At 58.7% G+C, this 22,384-nt stretch overlaps 1 protein-coding gene across 4 annotated transcripts in view; it reads left to right on the top strand.

The window, feature by feature from the left end:
- Positions 1-22,384, top strand: part of PDE9A (phosphodiesterase 9A) — an 86,523-nt gene that overhangs the window by 5,959 nt on the left and 58,180 nt on the right. For all 4 annotated transcript variants that reach the window (XM_041735031.1, XM_041735029.1, XM_041735030.1 and 1 more), the window contains exons 2-4: positions 17,051-17,121; positions 18,117-18,194; positions 22,290-22,333. In XM_041735031.1, the coding sequence (XP_041590965.1) occupies positions 17,051-17,121; positions 18,117-18,194; positions 22,290-22,333 (193 nt within the window). The remainder of the gene's footprint in view (positions 1-17,050; positions 17,122-18,116; positions 18,195-22,289; positions 22,334-22,384) is intronic.

The raw sequence follows: 22,384 nt of genomic DNA, 5'->3' as shown, positions 1-22,384 counted from the left end.
TAGCCTTGGTCACGGGAGCCCCTGTCCTGGCTCTGCAGGCTGGGGGTGGTGGGCATGCCCCCGACGCCCTTCCCACAGCGGAGGGCACAGGCTGAGCCATCCACACCCAGTCACCTGCCCCCGAGCTGCTGATGACCGAGCAGACCTCGCTTACTGGGAGCTGACGGAGGTCTTTGGCTGGAAGGATTAAGAGGGTACCCGGCAGATGCAAAGGGACCCCCAGGTATCCTCCTCGACAAGACAGCAGCAGCCCACCAGCTGGCCCCACCCCAGGGAAGGAGGCCCCCTGCGTCTGAACTTCCCCGTCGGCCACTAGGACGCTGAGGTGAGAGGTGACCACCGGGCTGGCACGTGCCGGCCCAGCATTACCTGCCATCCTCCCCGGAAGCACGAGCCCCAGCCTGGGGACCCGGCTCCAAGCCCGGTGCAGTTTGCAAGCTCGTGGCCCTGCTTCGAACGGCTCGAGATGGAACCACAGCCTCTTGCTCAGCTCGTGGGGCTGTTTCCTCCCCATTTTGAGTTGAGTTTAGTGTGTGCACTTCCAGCGTTCTGAATCCTTATTAGAAAAAAATCTTCTGGGACGCCCGGGTGGCTCGGCGGTTGGGTGCCTGCCTGCGGCCTAGGGCGTGATCCTGGAGTCCTGGAATCGAATCCCACATCAGGCTCTGTGCAGGGAGCCTGCTTCTCCCTCTGCCTGTGTCTCTGCCTCTCTCTGTATGTCTCTCATGAATAAATAAATAAAATCTTCAAAAAAAAAAATCTTCTAAGAATGCATGCGTAAAGACGCACCTGCAGGAATAAAAGAGGCTCATGCACTGTCCTGTCCTGTCCAAGCGCCCTGTCCCCGGCACATTCGCTGTGTGGTCACCTGGGGGGCCCACTGCACAAACGGCGCTCAGCTCTTTGGAGATGGCCCCGGACATTTGCAACCTCAAAAAAATCTCTGTAGTTGACAGCGTGGTTTATTTGCCTTGACTGCACCCACCCCTGTCCGCCCGTCCCCCCTCACCTCCAGCACGGCGCCACATCTGCTCCCCGGGTCCCCGAGCTGACCCCTGGTGGGACCATTTGCCAGAAGAGAAGCTCACGGCACCCCCCAAAGCCCGGTCTAGAAGGTTAACCGAGAGCCGGGACGTCTCAGGAGCGCGTTTGCTTTACACGCCCTGCAGGACTTTTCTTTTTTTTAAGTGATAGCAAACTACGGATCTAAAATTTACCATCCTAACCGTTGCCGGGTGCACAGCTCTGTGGCGTGGTGCGCACTCACGTCCTTGTGCGGCTGTGCCCGCCACCCGTCGTGAACTTTTCCGTCTTCCCAGACTGGAGCTCCGTCCCCCACGAACTCCCCGGCTTCCCCCCTCCCCCCGAGCCGCTGGTGCCCACCTTCTCCCCCTGGATCCCACTGCTCCGGGTCCCCCGGGACCATCCCTCCGTGCCTGGCTCGTTTCCCTGAGCGCGGCGTCCTCCAGGCCCGTCCACGTCGTGGCACAGGTCGGCTCTCTTCCCTTCCTAAGACCGTGTGTCCCTCGTTCCGCTTATCGGTTCCACCCCCAGTGAACCCGCCTGGTGACCGTCAACGGTCTCATTTCCTCAGTGTGCAAAGCCTAGGTCTATTGCAATGGGCGTATTACTGCGTTTTCTGGAAAATGCCATTCTACTGAAAGCCCTCCCCCCAGTCGTATTCATCAGTGTTGCATGCGGTGTGGTCCGTGAGGGGTGACATGTAAGAGGCGGGGAAGGAAACCGCTCGGGGAAGGTGGGTGCCTCCCAGATGCAGTGACACCCTGTCCGTCTACTGGCCGCGTGGTGTCGGGGTCGAGAGCGAGGGTTCTGGGGCGAGTGCGTCTGCCTTGGACCTGGCTCCTGCCAGAGCCCTGGGCACGTGAGTGACTTCCATGCCTCGGTGACTCCACCTGTGAAGTGGGGTGAAGGGAGCATCTGCCGCACGCGGTCGCTCTGATGAAAGGGGTAAATGTGTGTCAGGCGCTAAAGCACGGCCGAGCGCCACAGAAACGGCCTTGTCCTTTGTATCTATTTGTTCTATTTATTCGCGTTGTGGATGGAAGGCAGTCAGATCTCCGTGTCTAGTTGGGAGAGTCTAACCGAGACCCCCGGCTTCGGGCTCCAGGGGTGGCAGATGGCCCCCGTCCCTGTGTGCATGGGGTCCGTGTCCAGGCGCGCTCGGTGACATGCGGGGCCCATCCAGCCCCGAGGTCCTTCCAGCTCGGTGGTACCATGCTTCCTGACCACAGATGCCTTTGGTTTGCCCTCCCACCATGTCGGAGGTGGAGCTGCAGGGCCTGCAGTGAGGGGGCCGGGCGCGCGGGGTGAGCACTCAGGCAGGCGGGCCCAGATGAACTAGGACAACCAGCCCTGAGTGCACGCCAGCTCTCCAGTTGCATTAGGGTTCCAGACTTCAGCTGCATTTATTTTGCTGGAGGGGGTGGTTGTGATGCCCACAGCACTTAACAGTAAGTAATTCTGCTGCTGAAAGGAGCTGTGCTGGCAGAGTGTGTGGCTGGGCGCTGGCCGTGGCGGCCCCGGGGGTGCTCCGCCAGCTTTGCCACCACTGGGCTGCTGGCCTCGCCTCCCCCACAGGCCCTCGGCCCCCCACCCCGCACCATGTGCAGCCTGTGGCAGCTGCTCAGCCCTGGGGGAGACGAGGCGCAGGTGCTTTGGGGAAACAAAGTCAGAGCCCACCGTGGAATGGCAGGAGTTGGCAGGATTTGGCACGACGTCTCTCCGTTTAGCCCAGAACACCGCCATAAGGAAAAGCCGCCACCCTGTCCCGCAATCAGCACCACCAAAGAGCAGCGTAGGGTGGCCAGGAGGGCGTCCAGATGGCGTCCGGTCATTCTGGGGGTCAGCTGCACACCGGATTGATTTATTTTGCAAACAGAACAGTTAACAGAGCCCAGTGATTCAGGCTCTTTATCCTCACAGCTTCTGCCTTTAGAGAATTGTTGTGGTTTTGTTTTTTGTTTTTTGTTTTTTTTTTTTTTAACTTTTATAGCCTTACAAATAACAGAAAAAGAGGCAGTGCGGTTGACATTATCATCTAGAGATCTTTAATAATGTTGAATTTGCATCTGCCAGAGCAGATGGGAGAGCTGGCAGTGGATGGAAGCCGCAGGGCGAGGCGGGCGAGCCAGGCTGTCACTGGGCCATCCCCAGAGCGCGTGGGGAGCAGCCCCCAAAGTGATTCTGCTCAGAGTGGAGCTCTGTAAACTTCACGCGGGGCAAAGTTGAGATGTGAGCAGTGGTTCGAGGCTCATGCACACCCTGAAATCTCTCAGTGAAGCCCCTCAAGCCCCCCGACCTCATCTTGCCGGCGCCACGGATCACAGAGCATCCGGGGCTCGGCACAGACCCCAGAAGGGCTGGAAAATGTGACCCCAGGGATGGCCAATGAGTCCTGGCCATTTGGAGTCCCTAGAGCTGAAGATTCCTCCCACCCCCCAAACCTCCTGGAGCTGCCCAGATGCATGGCTGTGGTCCCAGCACACATTTGAACTCATTTTGCATGTGTTGTTTGGAAGGCTGTGCCCCAAGTAGCAGAGGTGGGAGATGGCATCCGTGTCCCGCTGGCAAAGCCGGCCCCAGGTATTCCAAGGAGCCCGGGGTCCAGAGAGGAGCTCCCCGTAGCAAAGGAGTGCATGGGGGAAGTGTAGGAGCGATGGATTTCCCCCCACAGATGTTTCTGGAAGCTATGCTGGTGGCACCGTGCAGAACAGGTGAAGGAAAAGAGAGCCAGGCTCAGGGAGCTGCGTGGACGCAGGTGCAGGTAGTGTCTGGAGGCCGGCGGGACGGGCGGCCCTTGCAGGGGAGGCGCTGAGAAGTGACGGGTCTCCAGGGATGGGGGACCCTGGGTCCCCCCCGGGTATTAGTGCAGGAGCAGCTGAGGCCACAGGCTGGACGCCAGGCCTCCTGGGACACTCGGCCCCTCCCGGCCCCCCCCACCCCGCCCCACCGGTCTGGATTTCTGATTCGGCCTCAGCCCCTGCGGCGAGCCCTCTGCACGTCCTCCAGAGAGAGAGAGCAGACAGCCTGAGAGGCCACCCCGGAGCCGACGGGGGTCCGGCCACCAACGGGGCCCCTCGAGGTGCCTCCACCCCCCACCTGCCCCTCCTAAGGGCCGAGGCTTGGCTTCCGGAAGAAAGAGCCGGGGGGCTGGCGGCTCTCAGCCACTGCGAGCTCCAGGCATCAAACGGAAGAGGGAGCCCGCACGCAGGTCTTTGGCCCACATGGCTGGGGAGACACAGGCCGCAGCTGAGGTCACATCACGGTGACACGCCACCCCCAGAAGTCCAGCGGCACTGAGCAGAAACCCTAACCTTGGAGCGAGGTGTGGCAGCTCCGCAGGAGGCCCGAGGCTTCAGCCGGCAGGTGGAGGCCAGCAGCCTCTGAAGGACGAGGAAGGGCCGGGGGGGAGGCCTGAGACCCCTTCGCACACAGCACACAGCAGCCTCTGAAGGACGAGGAAGGGCGGGGGGAGGCCTGAGACCCCTTCGCACACACGCTCAGACACGCTTCCCTTCGGGCCGCAAAGCCGTGTGCAGTTTTCCTAATGAAATTTCAAGGCCATATAAAGAAAAGGGGACCGAGGAGGCCCAGAGGCAGGCAGGAAAGACCTCTCTTCCACGCCCCGAGGCCGCTGAGCTGCCCACTTTGCCCCACGTCTCGGATTTCCATGCCCCTGGCCTCGGCTCGCACCCGTCCCCAGCTCACGCGACTGTCGACTGTCGCAGGATGAGGTGTCCCCGCCCTCACCGCCCTCACCACCCCGCCGTCCTTCTGGGGGGTTTACAATTATTTCAAAGGTGATGTAAAGTTGTTTTATTTGAGGAGCGTCACGAAAAAGAACTTTGAATAAAAACAGACCCCTCCTTCCGTGCGCCTGCCTCATGCACTTGAAACAACGTGGCCTTGTAACGGGAGGAGGGTCCCCGTGGTTCCCGTGGGGTCTCTAAGTGGAGGGACTGGGCTTTGCTTCCCAGGCCAGCCAAGCGGGGGTGGACGGAAGGACGTGAGAACTTGACCCGCTTCTGCCTCTCGTCCTGGGCTGTCTCTGCTCTGGATTCCGGGTTTCAAGCAAGTGCAGAGCCCAGCGTGGGTCTCGGGAAGGTCGGGGGTGGTGAATGATTACTGGAGAATACTTGGGTGAGGTCGCGGTCCCCCGTGTACCTCCCGGGAAGGAGGCTGGAGCAGGAAGATGCGTCAGCCCTCCTCCCAAAGCCTTCACAGGTTCCCCTGAAAAGGCCCCAAGGCCTGGGCCGCCTGGAGTTCTCAGGGTTTGCGCCCCGCTCCTAACAGCGGCCAAGGCTCTGCGGCCACCTGTCACCCACCACAAGGACACCCAGGCAGGGCCAGCTCCCGCGCCAGCAGCCCCTCTGCCGCACACTCCTGGCGCCCCTACGTCCTCCCTGCTGGGAAAGAGGGTGGGAGCCGGGATGCTCACCCTCCCAGGTGCCCGAGCTCGGGGTCCCAGGTGAGAAGGGTTTTCCTGCCTCCCAGGCTAGGTCTCCCCGTGTCTTTTCATCCTGCCCCGCCGCCACTGCCACCCCCTTAGCCCTGCCCGACGCAGCTGAGGGCTGCATGCTGGGGGTGTCCCATGGGTGATCCTCCCCAGCGCCCCGGAGCATGAAGGAGCCCAGACCCTGGGGTGGGTCGCACTGTCCCACACTCGGCAACCTGAGACAGCAGGGCTGGACAGAGACCCTGGAAGGAGGGGTGCAGATTAGACGGGCAAGCGGGTGGGGGCCCAGTGCAGGGGGGTGTGGGGAATGCAAGGGTCGGGCCCCAAGAGCCGCCTCCTATTCGAACGGGAACTCAGGAAGTAAAGCAAACTGAAAGCAGAGAGACACCTTCCGAAACGTCCTGGCTGAAAGCAGTCCTGGGGGGGCGCGCCATCTCCGCACAGCTCTTAGCCTTTCGGCTCTCTGCTTTTTGCACCTCCAGTCCCCTGTGATCCATTATTTATAACCGGGGAGACTGACCTCAGATGCCAGAAGTAGAAAAGCAAGAGAGCGACCCAGAAGAGTGACAGAAGCCATGAACGGATGGGCCGTGACAGACAGGTTCGGTGCAGACGGGGTCTCGGCCCCTGGTGGACGCCTGCGTGGGGACACGGGCCCTGAGACGCCCCGGGAGCCCGAGCCGGAGGGGTGTTCAGACGGCCTGCCAGCTGTGTCCTGCTCATGGACATCGCCAGCCCGGGCAGGAGCTGCCCCGCCTTGCCAGGCCGTTCCTCTCCCGCCCGCCCCTGCTCCAGCCCGAGCCCACAGCAGCTCTTCTCGGCAGCAAGGGGACGGGCCTCCCCCTGGAACCCGCACCCCACCCCCGGGCTCTCCGGGGGTTTGCTCCCACTTGTCATAGGCAGGCTCCGCGCCTCCCACAGCTGCAGGGGCTCCTGTCCCCAGTGCAGCCTGAGAGCAGAGGCCGGGGGCCGGGGGCACCAGCTCCTGGGGCTGCTGCGGCCCCCTCCCACTCTTCGGCAGAACCGAGACAGCACAGATTTATGGTCTCGCAGTTCTGGAGGCCGGAGTCCGGGCTCCGCATCCCCGGGCCCGAAATCAGGGCCCTGCGGGGCTCCAGCGGGAAGCCAGTCCTTGCTTCCCCCACCTCCGGGGGCTGTCAGCACATCCCCGGCCCCAGCGTCCTCGGGACTCTTATCCCGTCTTCACACCGCCCGTCGTCTTGTGTGTCACCTCCCCCTCTGCCGCCTTGCCAGTTTGTGACTTCATTTAAGCCCCCGCCCCCCTCCATAATCTGGGCTAATCTCCTCCCGGGATCCTTCATCTGATCCAGTCTGCAGAGACTTTCCCACGTAAGGTGGGGAAGGGGGCTACAGGGCCTGAGACACGCAGATCTGTGGGTTTCTGGCCTCTGGGCCTCACTCCCTGTCCCCAAGGCTCCTCGCGTAGTGGCTGTCCCCTCGCGGTGTCATGGGTCTGGAGGCGGCGAGGGGTGCAGAGAGCCCATCGCGCCGTCCCTTCACCTGCAGCCCCGTGCACCTTGCTGCTGGCCTCCGGTGGCCCAGTGCGTGTTGACGTCACCGCGTCCCCTGCCTGCCGGCTGGCTGCACACAAACCAAAGCTTCCATGTCTCTCGACTCCCACACCAAGTTTTGCTTCCTCTCATTGGAGTTAAGTCATGCCGCGCTGAGCAACGGTGCCCCCCAAGGCCTTTCCCCTCATAGACGTTTCCTGAGGGCCTCCCGCGTGCCCGAGCAGAGAGAGGATGCTTGATAAAGGGACGGGTCTTGGGAGGCCGTGGCGTGCCGCAGGTCACTAGCTGAACCCCCTGCCCCCCACTCCCTCCTCCGCCATCACCCTGGTTGCTTACCCAGCAGCCCTAGGCCGGGCAGACCAGGGTTTGCATCTGGCACTGCTGTAGGGCCAGCTGCATGATCCTGACGCCCAGATTCCACATCTAAAATGGGGGCGGCACCTGCCTAGCAGACACCTGTACAGCGCCCACAACATAGCACACACCTTTGTAAGGACTCTATAGAGCCGCCCGGCGTCTGCTGCACGTTGCGGATGTGGGGAGTGTGCAATACAGAATTGCCCGCGGCCCCAGGGTGCGTGAGTACCAGAGCTGGGGGTGGGGCCAGGAAGGCTGGCTTTGGGTTCCGTGCCCCACAGCAGCAGACTTCAGGGGAAGGGGGGTGTGATGGTCACTCCAGCCGCTCGGGCTCAGTGCAGACACCACCCCGTGGGGGCTCACGGTGCCTCCAAGCAGGTGGTGCTGACATTACCCCCAGCTTGAGGAGGGCCTGCAAGGGCCTCCCCCCGCCTTGTGTTTGCCCCCAAACTAACTCTCCTACAATTCCAGGAGGCTTTGTACGTGTGCTGCATCCGAGCTCCGCACGGTGGCCTCCACGTCTCACGGCGGTCACCCCCCGCCGTCAGTTCCTCCCTGCTCCCTCGCTGACCATCAATCACCTCCCTGCTGGATGCTCACGCGCACACTCCCTGCTCATCGCCGCTCACTCGCTGTGTGACTTTGGAAACCCTCTGAGTCTTAACATCTGCAGAATGGGAAGAATGATACCCACCTTCACGGCATGCTTTGACGTTCAAAGATCTTGTGCGTCCTTCACCAAAGGATGGCCAAGAAAGGAAAGGGGAACATATCACACACACACACACACACACACACACACACACACACGTGCGCGTGTTTTCAAGTCAGGATCCAGAGCAGGCCCAGGCACCGTGTGTGTTTGTTGTCTTCTTAAGTCTCTTTCTACCCACGTGTTTCGTCCCCTTTCCATTCCTTCCATTTATTTGGTGAAGCATACGTACTATTTCTGATCCTCAAAGCATGCCCTGAAGACCCCGATACAGACATACGGAGATAGAGAGATGATCCAGGGATAGAGAGGTGTGGGTGTACACGTAGAAGGGTGGGGGGAGCTGGGATGCAGACCCGCTCCTGGGTGGGCAGGTGGGAGGTGTGGCTCTGCTGTTGCTGACGCTCGAGCATTTCCAACATATGGGACTTCTCTTCTTGAAGATTCTGTTTATTTACCTATTTGAGAGAGAGAGAGCGAGAGAGAGAGATTGCATGCACCTGCTGTGGGGAGGGGCAGAGTGAGAGAGAGAGAGAGAGAGACTCCTCAAGCAGGCTCCACGCCCAGTGTGGAGCCCAACGTGGGGCTCGGTGTTACAACCCTGACATCATGACCTGAGCCAGAGTCATGAGTCAGGAGCTTAACAGCCTGAGCCACCCAGGCGCCCCTGGCACCTCTCTTCTTTAGAAGAATGTATGCAGCGAGTCTGGCCCATGGTAATAAAGGGTACTTTCTGCTATTATTTCATATTCTTTGCAAACGCAGTGACCAGAAAAATACCTCCTGACTCGGAAGGGGAAATGAGGCCTAATGCAGAGTTTATTTTAGCGATTGCCTGCCTGGCGATTAACTGTAATCCATTCTGACTGTGACGTTTTCCTTAAGTGTTCCTAAAACAAGGAGCAAAACAGGGTGATTAATGTGCTCAAGTTTGTGTGTCTCTGAAATTTATAATTAGAGGTGAATTGCAGATGGATTGCGGTTGCACGTAGACGGAGAGGTAGATAGCCTACAATCTTTTCCTCAGTGTCATGCATTTATTTCTTGAGTATTTAAAAACATAAAATGTGGGATGTTGGTCTCGGTCCCTTTTTAGCCTGTCTTCTATATTAAACATTTGTGATTCTTGGGCACTAATAAGCCAATGGAAATTTCCCTTTTAACTTCCCCTAAGATAGAAAAGTTGCAATTCCACAGATGGGTTGTAATTTGACTGTTCTCTGGGCTGGTCGGGTGGAGTTCTAACTCCTGGAGCTGGGGCGTGAGATCCAGACTGAAATGCTCTGGTTTGCTTCGAGGGCAGACAAAGCCTTATAAGAGTTTATAGAAGTGTATGTAAAACCCTGGTAGATTATAAAAGCCAGAGAAAATGAATCACGGCTTGATAGACGAAAGATAAGGAATTTGAATTGGCTTATTTTCCTCTGGGAGGGGAGCCTAAGTCAATATTTGTTCCAAGCATGCCATCGGAAATACCAGCGATTGGAAAACAAGGCAAACAGAGAATGCACATGCCATTACGGGCCAGTGACGGCAGCAGAGAGGCCTAGAGACCACCCCTGCCGCCCTTGCAGACCTCCACCAGGGCTCTCCTGCCAGCCCGTCTCTGGGCTTAGACCGGGGGGCGAGGGTCTGAGTTTGCATATGCGGGACCACACTGGCCAGGCCAGCTTCTTCTCTCTGTGGCTTAGAGTCCTCATCCATGACAGGGTGATGATGACACCAAGCTTATGCGGTTCTTATGAGGAACCGGGCTCACAGGGCCTATAAGGCACTTGGCTTAGGTTCTGGCCCAGGCATAGGCCCAATCCTATTAGGTGGTGGTGATGGCAGAAGTGGTGGTGCTGTGGTGATGTTGGTGATGGTGGAGATGGTGGTGGAGGTGGTGGTGGTGTATTGGTGTTGATGATGGTAGAGGTGATGGTGGTGGTGGAGGTGGTGATGGAGGTGGTGGTGGTGTATTGGTGTTGATGATGGTAGAGGTGATGGTGGTGGTGGAGATGGTGGTGGAGGTGGTGGTGGTGTATTGGTGTTGATGATGGCGGAGGTGATGCTGGTGGTGGAGGAGGTTGTGGTGGAGGTGGTGGTGGAGATGGTGACAGTGTATTGGTGTTGATGATGGTAGAGGTGATGGTGGTGGTGGAGGAGGTCATGGTGGAGGTTGTGGTAGAGATGGTGGTGACAGTGTATTGGTGTTGATGATGGCGGAGGTGATGCTGGTGGTGGAGGAGGTCATGGTGGAGGTGGTGGTGGAGATGGTGGTGATGTGTTGATGCTGGTGATGGTAGAGGCCATGGTGGGTGTGGTGGTAGAGGTGATGACAGAGGTGACAGTGGTGTGGTGACACTGTGTAGTGGAGGAGATCATGGTGGAGGCGGTGTGGTGGCCCTGGCATCAGTAGTGGTGTAATATAAACCAGCAGATGCAAATTTCAGCCTCAGCTCCTCTGGACAGGAGGATGGTTGGGCACTGGTGCTCCCCTGATGGACACATCCTGTGCCCAGTGGGATGAGAAGGTTCTGCCCATGGGGACCTCATCTTCCAGAGACCGCCTTCCATGTTCACTGGAAGAGAAAATGAACACTAAACAAGAGCGAGGTCCAGCTGATCATTGAGTCTATCAAAGTTTTGTTTTGTTTTGAACTCCTACCTGGTGATTCTATTAACGAATCAACACATACTTGAGTTGATGTGGCCCCAGTTTGTGTCACAGCTTGGATAGAGTTGAATGTGATTGACAATTGATACGGGGCTAGCGGAGCAATAGAGTGTGCGTTGTGACAGATTCCCAAGATAACTCGTCCTTCCGGCCCACGCTCTACTGAAACGGGAATGCCGACACGTGGACGTCAAAGCTGGTGCCCTCGATGCACCACTCTGGTTAGTGAAAACGGCCTTAGAGGGGGTCAAGAGAAGCCTCCCCATCCCCAGCCCAGGAAGGGGCTTCAGGGGGCCCCTCCTGCAATCACAGGAGCCACAGGACTTAGCACTTAGCGTGTAGCAGGCCCTCTGTGTGTCCTGATGACCCCTCCTAACATTGCCCCCGTAGGCAAAGGAGAATTGCCCTCATCCTGCAGGAGAGTCAGAGCCTCGGAGCAGCTAAGAAATGGGCTCTGAGTTGAGCTGGTAAGGGGAGAGGCTGGAACTGAACTCACATCTCTGATTCCTCCCATCCTGCATGCGCCTAGAGCAGTGCACAACACCAGCGGCCGGCCAGGGGTGATCCAGGGGACGTGAGACAGCTGGAATGGCACAGGCTCCGGACAGACTGGGACCTGCTGGTTCAGACAGAGCCAGCTCGGAGCAGCGGCTCACTCAGCTGACGGTCCTCGTTGCCAGCCCTCCTCTGCCCTCAGGGCCGAAGAGGCAGTGCTGCGATTTGCACAATGTTAGCAGCCAAACGCCTCCCCGCCTCACCCAAATCTCACACGCAGCCCTAACATGTGAAGGTTATATGAAGAGTTCAGCGACGTGTGTCAGTACCCGTTTGTTCTACAGGTTCAGATCCATAGTGCCCACTGCAGAATTAATGGGAACAGAATAGGGTCCTTGCGTGGACACCACAGTTGGAACCTGGGAGCTCGGGGTGGCTCCTGCGGGCTCCCAGCCTGAGCCTCAGTTAGGTTCACTGCATTTTCTTGGCCCCCAAGAACGCTGCCTGAGGAGCGCGGCCTGCGTGGACAGGCCCGCATGCCTGGGCTGTGGGGCCCTACAAATCGGGGGCCAGGACTGGGTCTTAGGACAGTGGTCCTGGGCAGCCTCTCCGGTACCACCCAAGTGGGCCTGACCCCAAAGCTAACGTGTCCCCCCTCAAATCATTGATATTTAGGTCATTAGAGCCGAGGGTTTGCTCTGTAATTATGTCTAAAGGAATTTAAGCCGATCTACTCACAAAAAGGAAATCTGAGCCTGGGGCTGCACCCCCAGGTCCCAGCGCAGCTCTGGTCGACCAGGATGCCCCCCTTCGGAAGTCGGCTGTGGCTCCCCCACCTGAGCAGCGCTCAGCCGGCCTGCTGGCCCCGACCCCCCGGGGCCCCTGCCCAGCCTCCTGACAAACAGGCCCAGGCCCCCACACCCTTCCTGGTCCCCAGAAACCCCACATCAGCAGGGTCTGAGGGGTGCTCAGATAAGCTCTGGAGCTGAGAAACTCTTTACCTGGAAAGCCTGGCCCGTGGGGAGCGAGGCCTGGCTTGGTCTCAGGCACTCAGAACACCTGCCGAGGGCAGGAGCATCTCCCGGCCAGTCCCCCCCAGCCCCCGGGAATAGGGAGCTGCATGGGGTCACTCCAGGTCCTGAGTTTCTTTCATTTGCTGGGCCCGTGTACCCGTGGCCAGCTCAGAGGCACGGACCCCCTCCTTGCTCCATCCCCGGAGGCACCTGGCCTCGTTCTCTGCTCTGGATTCCTCGTCTGCCACCCCCTGGCTGTCTCTGCGACCCCCCACTTCTCCTATGCTCTCCTGAGGCCACCCCCTCACCACCCTGTCCCCCCTCCCCTTGCTGGGAGCTATTTAAATCCTGGGTTTTGTCCTCTGGTTAATTTCCTCATCTGCTTGGCTTGATGCCAAAGAATATTCTTTCCAAATAAAAAAACGGCGAAGACTGTTTTCTCCCTCATAAGAATTCCATGGACATGCCGTGCAGCGTGCTACCGGGAGGGGAGGTTCGGAAGCGAGTTCTGTTATCAATTATGAACCTCGGCTTCTAGATCTGGATCTCTCTCTTCTTGCTTATAAAAGTCCTGCATATTCATCATCGAATATTTGAGAAATGTGGAACGTATAAAAAGAAAATAAAAGAATCCATCATCACGCCCGCAGACGTTTCGGAACCTCTCCTGGTTTCTCGTGTGTGCGTGTGTGTGTGTGTGTGTGTGTGTGTTTTACATAATTTATTTTATCCTGATCACTTCACTCAGCACCACATCAGCAGTACTTTCCCATGTAGCATTAGGGAGTCTTCAAAAAACACGATTTTAATGCCAGGATAATGTTCCGTCATGGAGATGTCCTAAAATGCAACCGTTCTATCGTCGATGGGATGTTTAGCTTAATTTTATTTCTGGGCGAACAGTCATGCAAGGGGACCCGTCCCCCCGTGGCCGTGCATCTTTGCTTATGGAGCAGCAGCGTGGTCCAGGGGTTTGGCTCACTGCAAACACGAGCTCACTGGTGGAAAGTGCCCGAATGGAGCCCGGCACTTCGTAAATGCTCTTATTATTATGTTTGCTCTTATTATTTCCTGAAGAGCGATTCCTGGAAAAGGGATTCTGGTTCAGAGGCCTTGCACCGGGGCCGTGTGGACGAGCATTCTGGGCGGGGCACCCCCTCGCCTCCCCCACCCCGCCACCCAGAGCTATATCATGTAAACGCTTGGAGATAATTATAGATTCCCGTGGGGTTGTAAGAAATAACGGAGACAGAACAACGTACCCTTTGCTCAGTGTAACGTCTTGCAAAATTATGGTACCTTGACAGCGAGACAAGCCACCAGCTTACTCAGATCTCACCCGCTGGACTGTGCGTGTCTGAGTGTGGATATCATCACACGAACGGGGCCCCGCAGCCCCCACCACAGTCACAGGATGGAACAGTCCTTGCCCATCTAGAACCCTCCCACCTGCTTCCCCCACCCTCCTGCCCTCACTCACCCCGTCCCTGACCCCCGGCTAGCGCTAACCTCCATTTCTCCAGTTTTGTCATTTCGGGAATGTCATTATAAATGGCATCGCCCGGTATGGAACGTTTTGGGGTCAGTCAGCGTTTATTCACGCGGCGTCGATCCCTTGAGAGCCATCGGTTGTCATGCGGATCGATCATTTCTTTCCCTTTCCCTTGCTGAGTGGTGTTCTGGGACGTGCACAGACCCCCGCGTGTTTGACACTCCCCCGTTGAAGGGCATCGGTTGCTTCCAGATTTGGGCCGCCCATCACTTTTCCACTACTGTCCCTTTGCTTTCCTCCTCCCGTCTTCTGAGAGGCCCGAATGGCTGTTTGCAGAAGTCGTACCCTGGTTTTGGTTGGGCGGAGATTTCCGACGTCAGTGTGACATTCGTAACTAACAGCGTCATCATCCATGACAAGAGCAAACGCACGTATGGGGAAGCGTTCACGCCGAGGCGGGAGACGTCGGGGGCGGGGGGCTGAGATCAGGAGCCGGGGTGGACAGAGCAAGGAGGGGGCCGGCAGGGAACGTCCTGAAAGCGTCCGGTTCTGATGGACCAGAGGAAGGAGCACGGGGCGGGGTCCCCGCGTGGCGGAGCAGAGCTCGCCCGTCGCCCTGCGGGAAGGGCAGCTTGATGCACGGGACAGCACCCTCTTCCCTTCTTCCCTTCCGTCCCCAGCAGTGTGGTGTCTACAGACCTGGCTCCGCTTCCTCAGCGGGAGCCACGTAAAATCACTCGGTGGGGGCCACGCTACGGAAGAATTATAACGAGGACAATTTTGCTTGAGATTCGTCACTCCGAGCGCCAAGCAGCCCTGTGAAAATTGTTGCTAAGGCAATTGAGTGAGGAGCTCGCAGGCGGCGAGCCCAGGAACGGCGAGACAATGAACGTGAGTCTTGTTTTACAACAGCCGGCCCCAAACGCGCCACCCGTCTGACACAGCTGGTTTCCTGATGATTTTGAGAGCTGCGGCAGACGAGCCCTGTGATTTCCGAAGATAACCGGTGCCATCCCGGGCCGCCGGCTTCGTGAGATGGTCCCCGTGGTGGTGAAGGTGGTGGCCGGCCTCGTGGAGGAGGTGCCCGGGACGCCTGCACGGAGCCCCCCCACCCCCTGCCCGGTCCTTAGTCCCCTCCCGGCATCTTCGTCTTCCTCAGCTTGCACAACGCGACCCGAACCTCAATTACCACTCGGTTATTCGTCCAGGGGGCAGCGGGTGTCTTTCCCCCTGGGGCTCCAAGGTGGCCCTTCCCAGCGGAGTCGCGGGCTGGCCCGTAGCTGGTGGCAGAGGCTTCGGGCAGGTGTCCGGGGCGAACAGAGCCCTCTGTCCCCGTTCCTGCCTGTTCCACGGAAGAGCAGCTTGAAACAGAAAGAAGCTTGCCTGGGGTCGTGGAGGCGAGAGGCAGAGCGTCGGGGGCCCCCAGGCCCCGGGTCCCACACAGTCACCCCAACTGCTACAGCTGAGAGCCCGCGCCCTGGAGCAGGCCTCCTGCCATCAGGCCTCCCAGAGCCGCGGGGAAGCCGCGGTGCCCGAAGACACTGGAGAGAAGTAACCTCAGAGGTGACCGCCCCCCATGGCCACCGCAAGCTGGCACAGGACCCCCACTAGCCGTGGGGAGCCGCTGGGCACGCGAGCCCCTCAGGAGCAGCGACCTCTATAAGCCGGGGTGCCCCCTCTCCTGGTGCGAGGGGGCCCACCCGGGGGCAGGACCGAGAGGGACCTTCTGCGGCCAGGCAGGGAGGAGCTCGGTGCTCGCCACAGCCACCCCGCTCTGCCGGGAGGACCCCACAGCTCTCAGTGCCAGCTGCTAACCGGGGAGCCTGGGAAACACCAGATGCAGGTTCCCAGGCCCCAGCCCAGGCTCTCGGCATCCCCGAGCCGGGTCCGGAAGTCGGCCTTCTTGCACCCAGACCCACACTCCGGCCTTCTTGCACCCAGACCCACACTCCAAGGAGCGTCCTCTCAGCAGGGCTCTGGGAGACTTCACTCCCCCCTGCAAACTCTCTGCCTCCACCCGCCGCCGCCCTTCCCTGGGGTCGGCAAGGAGCCCAGTCAACCTGCACCACGTGGAAATGAGCTTCCCAGAGGCTCAGGAGGAGAAAGTCTGAAGCAGAGCCGTGCGGGGGGGTGAACGGCCAAGACCCCAGACCCAGCCCGCCCGCCCCTCCCCTCCCCCGGTGCAGCCAGAGAAGCCGAGGCACCAACTACGGCGCTCAGGCCTGCACCGGGCCCCTGGGGAGGCACCGTCCTCAGTACACGGGCCAAGCACACGGTTAGGTGGGAAAGCGGGGTTCTGGGCGCCCACCCTCCCCAGGCCTGCTGCTCACCCACGCAGGGACGAGGGTGGGCAGTCAGCCAAGGAAACGTGAAAGGCAGCCGTCTCCCAGGATGGAAACGGGGGGCCTTGGTGTGGACTGCCCAGGCCCCGTCAGAGGGGAGATCAGATCTCTCACTGCACGTGAGGCCCCTCCCAGGGAGGGATCCCGAGCAGAGATGCACAGTCGGGACCCCTGGACGGAAGACGCTGACGTAGTCGCATTTCTCTTGTGTCTCCAGCGCTGGATCCCCAGGCGCCGTGCACCTGCCCCCCCAAGGTTGCTTTACTGTGGATACCACCGGCCACTTCGGGCTTTCCCATTGTGATGCGTCCTGGATTTAGTCCTACAGCCTCAGCCCCCCCGAAGCCCAAAACGGCGATCTTTCCTCTTAAACCAATGATCTTTGAAGAGATTTGGGTGGGGGGAGGGGCCTGGGCGGCTCAATCAGTCCAACTCTGGATTTCGGCTCAGGTCATGATCTCGGGGTCGTGGGGCTCTGCGCTCCCGGGGAGTCTGCTTGGGATTCTCTCTCTCTCCCTCTGCCCCTCGCCCCACTTGCACACTCGCTCTCTCGCTCTCTCTCTAAAGTAAATAAAGATACATCTTTAAAATAAATAAATAAAAAGATTCTTTTTGTTTTTTTCACATAACGGCCCCCAAGAGTCATTAGAGACTCTCCGTGATGGGGGGTCATGAAGCCAAGGGTGTCGATCTGTGCGTCAGACGCCTCCGATGTGGCTCTGCAGCAGCACCGTCACGGGCAGGTGTGTTTCCTGGAGTCTCCATGAATGGACTAAACGAAAAGATGGACATAAAATTAAAAAAAAAAAAAGATGGACATGTGGCATTCCTGTGCCCACAGCTACGTCGTCTCCTTTTTATGATAAACCTACAGGTTGGGCTGGAGAGAAAGCTCGCGGACCCTGACGTCCCCATGGAAACCACATACCCCCTCTCGCCCGCCCCTCACCGCCCTTCGCGCGTGTCTTGCAGGTGGTCTTCAGCAAGTACTGCAACTCCAGTGACATCATGGACCTGTTCTGCATCGCCACCGGCCTGCCTCGGTGAGTGGGCCAGCAGGGCACCCCCGTCCCCGCCCCCGCCGCCGCCGCTGCCGAGCCTCCAGGGCCGGTTCCCCTGGAGGGGAAGGTGCCAGGGAAGGCAGGGGGAGCCCCGGGTCGGAGGGATGACGGGTGTGCCAGGGCGCGGTGGGCTCCCCTCGCACGTGGGAGCCCTTTCCCATCAGTGAACGAGAGCCCGCAGGTTTGTGCCCCAGCCGTCCCCCTACCTGCCGACAGGTACCGCTCTGTGCGTGCGGGAATCCCAGGGGCGGAATTAGGCAGAAACCACCGTCTTAAAAGCATTCCCCCCCGCCCTTGTATTAATTTTTTTTACTTTTGAAGAAAAGGCCAAAGGAGGGTGGTTGTGTTTTGGCTTTGGTCCCCCCCCAGGCCCAAACGATCCAGCAGGTGAGATTTTCTATCTCAGGAGCGTGGTGGGGGAAGGGGTCCCGCAGAGCAACGTCTGGGAAGACGGACGTTCAGAAAGTAGTTGAAAAGGCCTGTAACCCCCTCACAGAATCGTCACGATTCTAGAAGAGTTATTTCCCCAAATCAGTAGCCTGTTCGAGTGCGGGATTCGGGGGTCACCCCCAGTGCACGCCGCCGGAGACCTGACAGGCTTCAGTGATGTGGCCAAGGCCGCCCTGCTCAGCGGAGGCCCTGGGGATGAGAGGCCGGGGGAGACTCAGTTTCCCTGCTCGAAACTGCTTCCTAGGAGACGTCCCGCTTCCCAGGCTCCCACGGGCAGCAAGCCCAGGGCAGGCCCAGCTCACCGTTGGCCGTTGGCCGACATCAGCCCTCCTCCGTCCATCCCAACTCCGCAGCTTGACTTCCTCCGATTTCCATTTTAAACTACTTGAAAATGGACAAATCCCTTGGCATGACGCACGGCCACCTGTGTGCGTGCGCATGCGGTGCCGGGTCCTGGGGCGGGCGGGCCCGGTACCGGTGCTGTGGTCCCCTCGGGCGCAGGGACGCTGACGCCGTGTGTCTTCCAGGAACACGACCATCTCCCTGCTGACCGCGGACGACGCCATGGTGTCCATCGACCCCACCATGCCCGCCAATTCCGAACGGTAAGGGGGGCCTCGCCGACACCTTTCTGCACACGCGGGACGGGCTCCTCTCGGTTTACTGCTGTAGGGAAATCTGAATTTAAACCAAAGGTGGGGTGAGGGTGGGAGAGGCCGTGAGGGAGGCTTGTTCCTTCGTGACCGGTCACTTCCCAAGAGAATCACAAGTGCAGGTGTGCTCGGGGGCCCCTCTGAGGGCTCGCTCTCAACAAGAGTCCTCTGGGGAGGGACGGAGGGGAAACTGAGGCCCAGGAGGCCAGTGAGGAGCAGTGGAGCAAGGCCCCAGGGCCGCACGCTGACTGCCCTGCTGCCCTCGCCGGGAGGCTCCCTGACCACAGCCCGGGGGTGGTGTGCTGAGCACTGGGCCAGGGCCCCCTCCCCAGGTCACGTCCTAGCGGCCCCCAGCAAGGCCTCATCTGCTCTGACCTCTCCAATCCTACTGCCTGAGGTTGTCCGTTCCAGTACAATCAGTCTCTCTAACCCAGCAACTTCCAGAGCCACCTCGGATTAAAACCACCAGTTCAAGGAGTTTCCAGGAGAGTTTAGAGCTCACCAGGTGATGATTCCAGTGTGCAGCCAGGGCAAGGGCCACTGATGGAAGGTGTAGAAACTATAAGGAAATGCTCTTGCCCCCGGGCTGGTGCTCACCAGAAGGTCATGTCCACCAAACATGGGGTACTTCCTTCTTGGGAGGTGCCGGATAAATCTTGTTTCTTCCCAGCAAACAGCAGCCAAGTCGCCGCCCATGCGTGCGGTCAGCCTGTCTCTCCAGCCTCCACTTCTGGAGGAGACGTTCGTGGCCTCAGCAGGGCCTCGTGCCCTGCTTGTCTCCCTGGCCGCAGACTCGGGAGCCAGCTCACGGGAAGGGGGTGGTGCTGGTATCCTCTGCCACACACTCACAGGAGAGGCTCTCGGGGTCCCTGCTCCAAATTCCAAGGGCTCATGCCTGAGCCCCTGGGTGCTGATCGGAGGCGGGGTCCCAGGGGCCCATCTCTGAGGCCTGTACTTCTGGGCTCATTTCAAACCAAGTGTCATGACCTCCTGATTCTCCCTTCAAAACACTTCTCCCCCACCCCCACCCCTTTTTTTAAAAAAAAATTTTGTTTATTTATTCATGAGAGACCCAGAAAAAGAGGCAGAGACACAGGCAGAGGGAGAAGCAGGCTCCATGCAGGGGGCCCGATGTGGGACTCGATCCCGGGGATCACGACCTGAGCTGAAGGCAGACGCTCAACCCCTGAGCCACCCAGGTGTCCCAAAACACTTCTCCCCTTCACGCCTTCTCAGATGGTCCCAGCCAGCGTCTAGTTCAGACCGTATCTTCTTGTCTGGGCTTCTCGGCGCCCTCCTGGTTTGACTCTGGGTGCCCCCCGGCCTCCAGCACAGCTTCAGCCCAGGGCTCCCCGGCACAGCGTTCTTCAGGGGCCCAGTGGCCACGAGATGTTGTCCAGACTCCCCCCGCCCCCGCCGGAACATCTGGCCCCAATCCACCTTAACACACGTCTCCAAGTCCCCACACCAGTCCGAGCGCTCCCCACTGCCATGCACCGTCTGAATTTCTATCCTTTTCCGTCAGAGGGGCTCTCGTCAAGCCACCTGCCAGATGGCTTCTGCTCTTTCGGAGCTGGTAGGAAAGCTGTGATTGCTGCCCAACCCTGAGCCCTTGTGACCGACAAATATGCAGAGACACGGCCCACCCGTGTTCAGGGAATGCCAGCTGGAACCCTGAGCTGCTGGTCCGAGTGCCTCTTTCTGGGCGGGGGAACATTCTGGATCCCACAGTGTCCACCCTGTGACGGTCCTATCCCTTTCATTTCCACCACGACTGCGTCAAAACTCTCCTCTAAGGAGACAAACAGACGTTTCAAGGAGACAAACAGATGCTTCAACAGTGTGAGAAAGCGTCGGGAGCTCAGCAAGTCGATGAGGCTGATGTGCTGGGAGGACTTCCCTGCTCGGCGCTCAGCACTGCGCTTGGGGCTGTGAGAACTGCTGCTCGCCGACTGCCTTCCCTCAACCCCCCACAGGCCCTCTGCTCCAGCCCAGGCCGGTGACGCCACCGTGCGTCCCCTGCTCTCCATGTAGGGCCACACTTCAAACCCACACAGATTCGAAATAAGGTGTCACTGGATCTGCCAGTGTGACAAAGTCTCCAGGGGGAGGAACACCTACTTCCAAATAACCAACTTCCAGAAGACCTTTGGAAGCAGGGCCTTTTTCCTGAGGGGCAGCAGGGTCCTCACAGGTGTGGACTCACTGCTGGACACTATGCCAGGGGGGAAATCCCTGGGGGGACTTGTGTGCCCATCACCCAGGATCACCAGGCCATCACCCAGGATCACCAAGACATCACCCAGGATCACCAAGCCATCACCCAGGATCACCAAGCCATCACCCGGATCACCAAGACATCACCCAGGATCACCGGGCCATCACCCAGGATCATCAGGCCATCACCCGGGATCACCAGGCCATCACCCAGGATCACCAAGACATCACCTGGATCACCAAGCCATCACCTGGGATCACCAAGACATCACCCGGGATCACCAGGCCATCACCCAGGATCACCGGGCTGTGTGTTTCTTACTCTACACTTTCCTAGCGTTTGCAGCTGTCAGAGTTTCCCCCGTGCCCAAGCCTGTTACAGCACAGGTATCCCATGGATCCCTGTGAACAGTCTGGTACGTACCGGCCTCTCCGGACTTTCTGTGCTCGTCCTCTCGGTGTCACTTAGACTGTAACTTGCGCTGTCTGCCTACCGGGGGGTGGGGGGGTCGTGGGCATCGCCTCAGGCCAATACTTGGACATCGATCTCCTCTTTGACAACCGAGTGACCATCCGTGGCACAGCTGATTGATCCTCAGCACCCAGTTGAGGGGGCCAGGGAAATTCTAGAGCTCCGCTGCTCAACCAGTGCACCTGTACCCGCCCTTTCATTGCGTATTTGAACGTGGAATGTCAGTTCCGTGAGGACAGGAGCACTTTTGTCTTGTTTGATCACCTGAACCTAGTTCCGCTCAGTGACCAATTTATTGAATGAACGAACAAATGGATGACGAGGACACGTGGCAGCGTGAGGGCATCTCCGTGTGCCAGCGTTTCATCCGATACCTTGGTTCGTAAGTTCGTGTGCTGAGTCAAAGGACTGTGTGTCTTCATTTTTTTCAACTACTTTTTTTAAAGATTTTATTTATTTATTTGAGAGAGAGAGATGGTGAGAGAGAAAACACGAGTAGGGGGCAGAAGGAGAAGCAGGCTCCCCGCTGAGCAGGGAGGCCGACGTGGGGCTGGGTCCTAGGACCCTGAGCCGAAGGCAGACGCTTCCCCGATGGAGTCCCCCCTCACCAGGCACCCCGGATTATGCATCTTCACGTTAACTAGTCCTGCCGAGATGACTTTCCCCAAGACCGATGCCGTAGCATCACCGTCTCCCTGTGAGCAGTCTTCGAAATTTGGCTGAACTGCTTGGGGGAAAAAAAGGGATTTCTCTTGAGGCACCTTTCTTTGAACCTGTCACCAACAATTGCGTATTCTGTTCTTTGCCCACTTTCCGTGGGCCCCGCTGTCTCTCCCCCACCTCTGGTCCCTGGTGTGCCGGGGGGGGGGGCAGACATTCCCTCCCCATCCCCTTCAGGCCTCGGATCCCTGTGATGGCATCACCAAGATGCCAGTGCGTCCTCAGCTGAGCGGCCCCCTCTTCTCTCGTCTGCTCGGGAGATGCGGTTGCCGTGAGTTCGAACCAGGCCGGGGCAGGAGCCTCCTCCATCAGTCGGGTATTGGGTCGGACGTGGGCGGCTCTGGCGCTCTTTGCCATTCCACACCGGAGGGGCCGCAGTACTGATCACAAAATTTGTCCAATTCACCCACTATGAAACATGATAAAGGAAGTTCATCCTTTAAATGATATATTTAAAGTATTTGGAATGCTTCTGAATGAGGAAGCTCCGAACAGCCAAAGAAACTAATTTCAGGGGGAAAAAAAAAAACCCTAATCCACTGAATTCTAATTTATCCCGAGCGGCTTATCTCTCGCAGCAGACGCACCAAGAACACCTTTGACGGCATCTCACGGTGGGACCCTCTTCTCTCTTGCAGCACTCCCTACAAAGTGAGACCCGTGGCCGTCAAGCAACTGTCTGGTAAGGCCCTGCTATCATTTTTAAAATTAAAAGAAAAAAAGAAGGCTCCAG

The sequence above is a fragment of the Vulpes lagopus genome, chromosome 20, assembly GCF_018345385.1.
Source record: "Vulpes lagopus strain Blue_001 chromosome 20, ASM1834538v1, whole genome shotgun sequence".
NCBI lineage: Eukaryota > Metazoa > Chordata > Mammalia > Carnivora > Canidae > Vulpes > Vulpes lagopus.
This window is presented reverse-complemented; position numbering and strand designations above follow the sequence as displayed.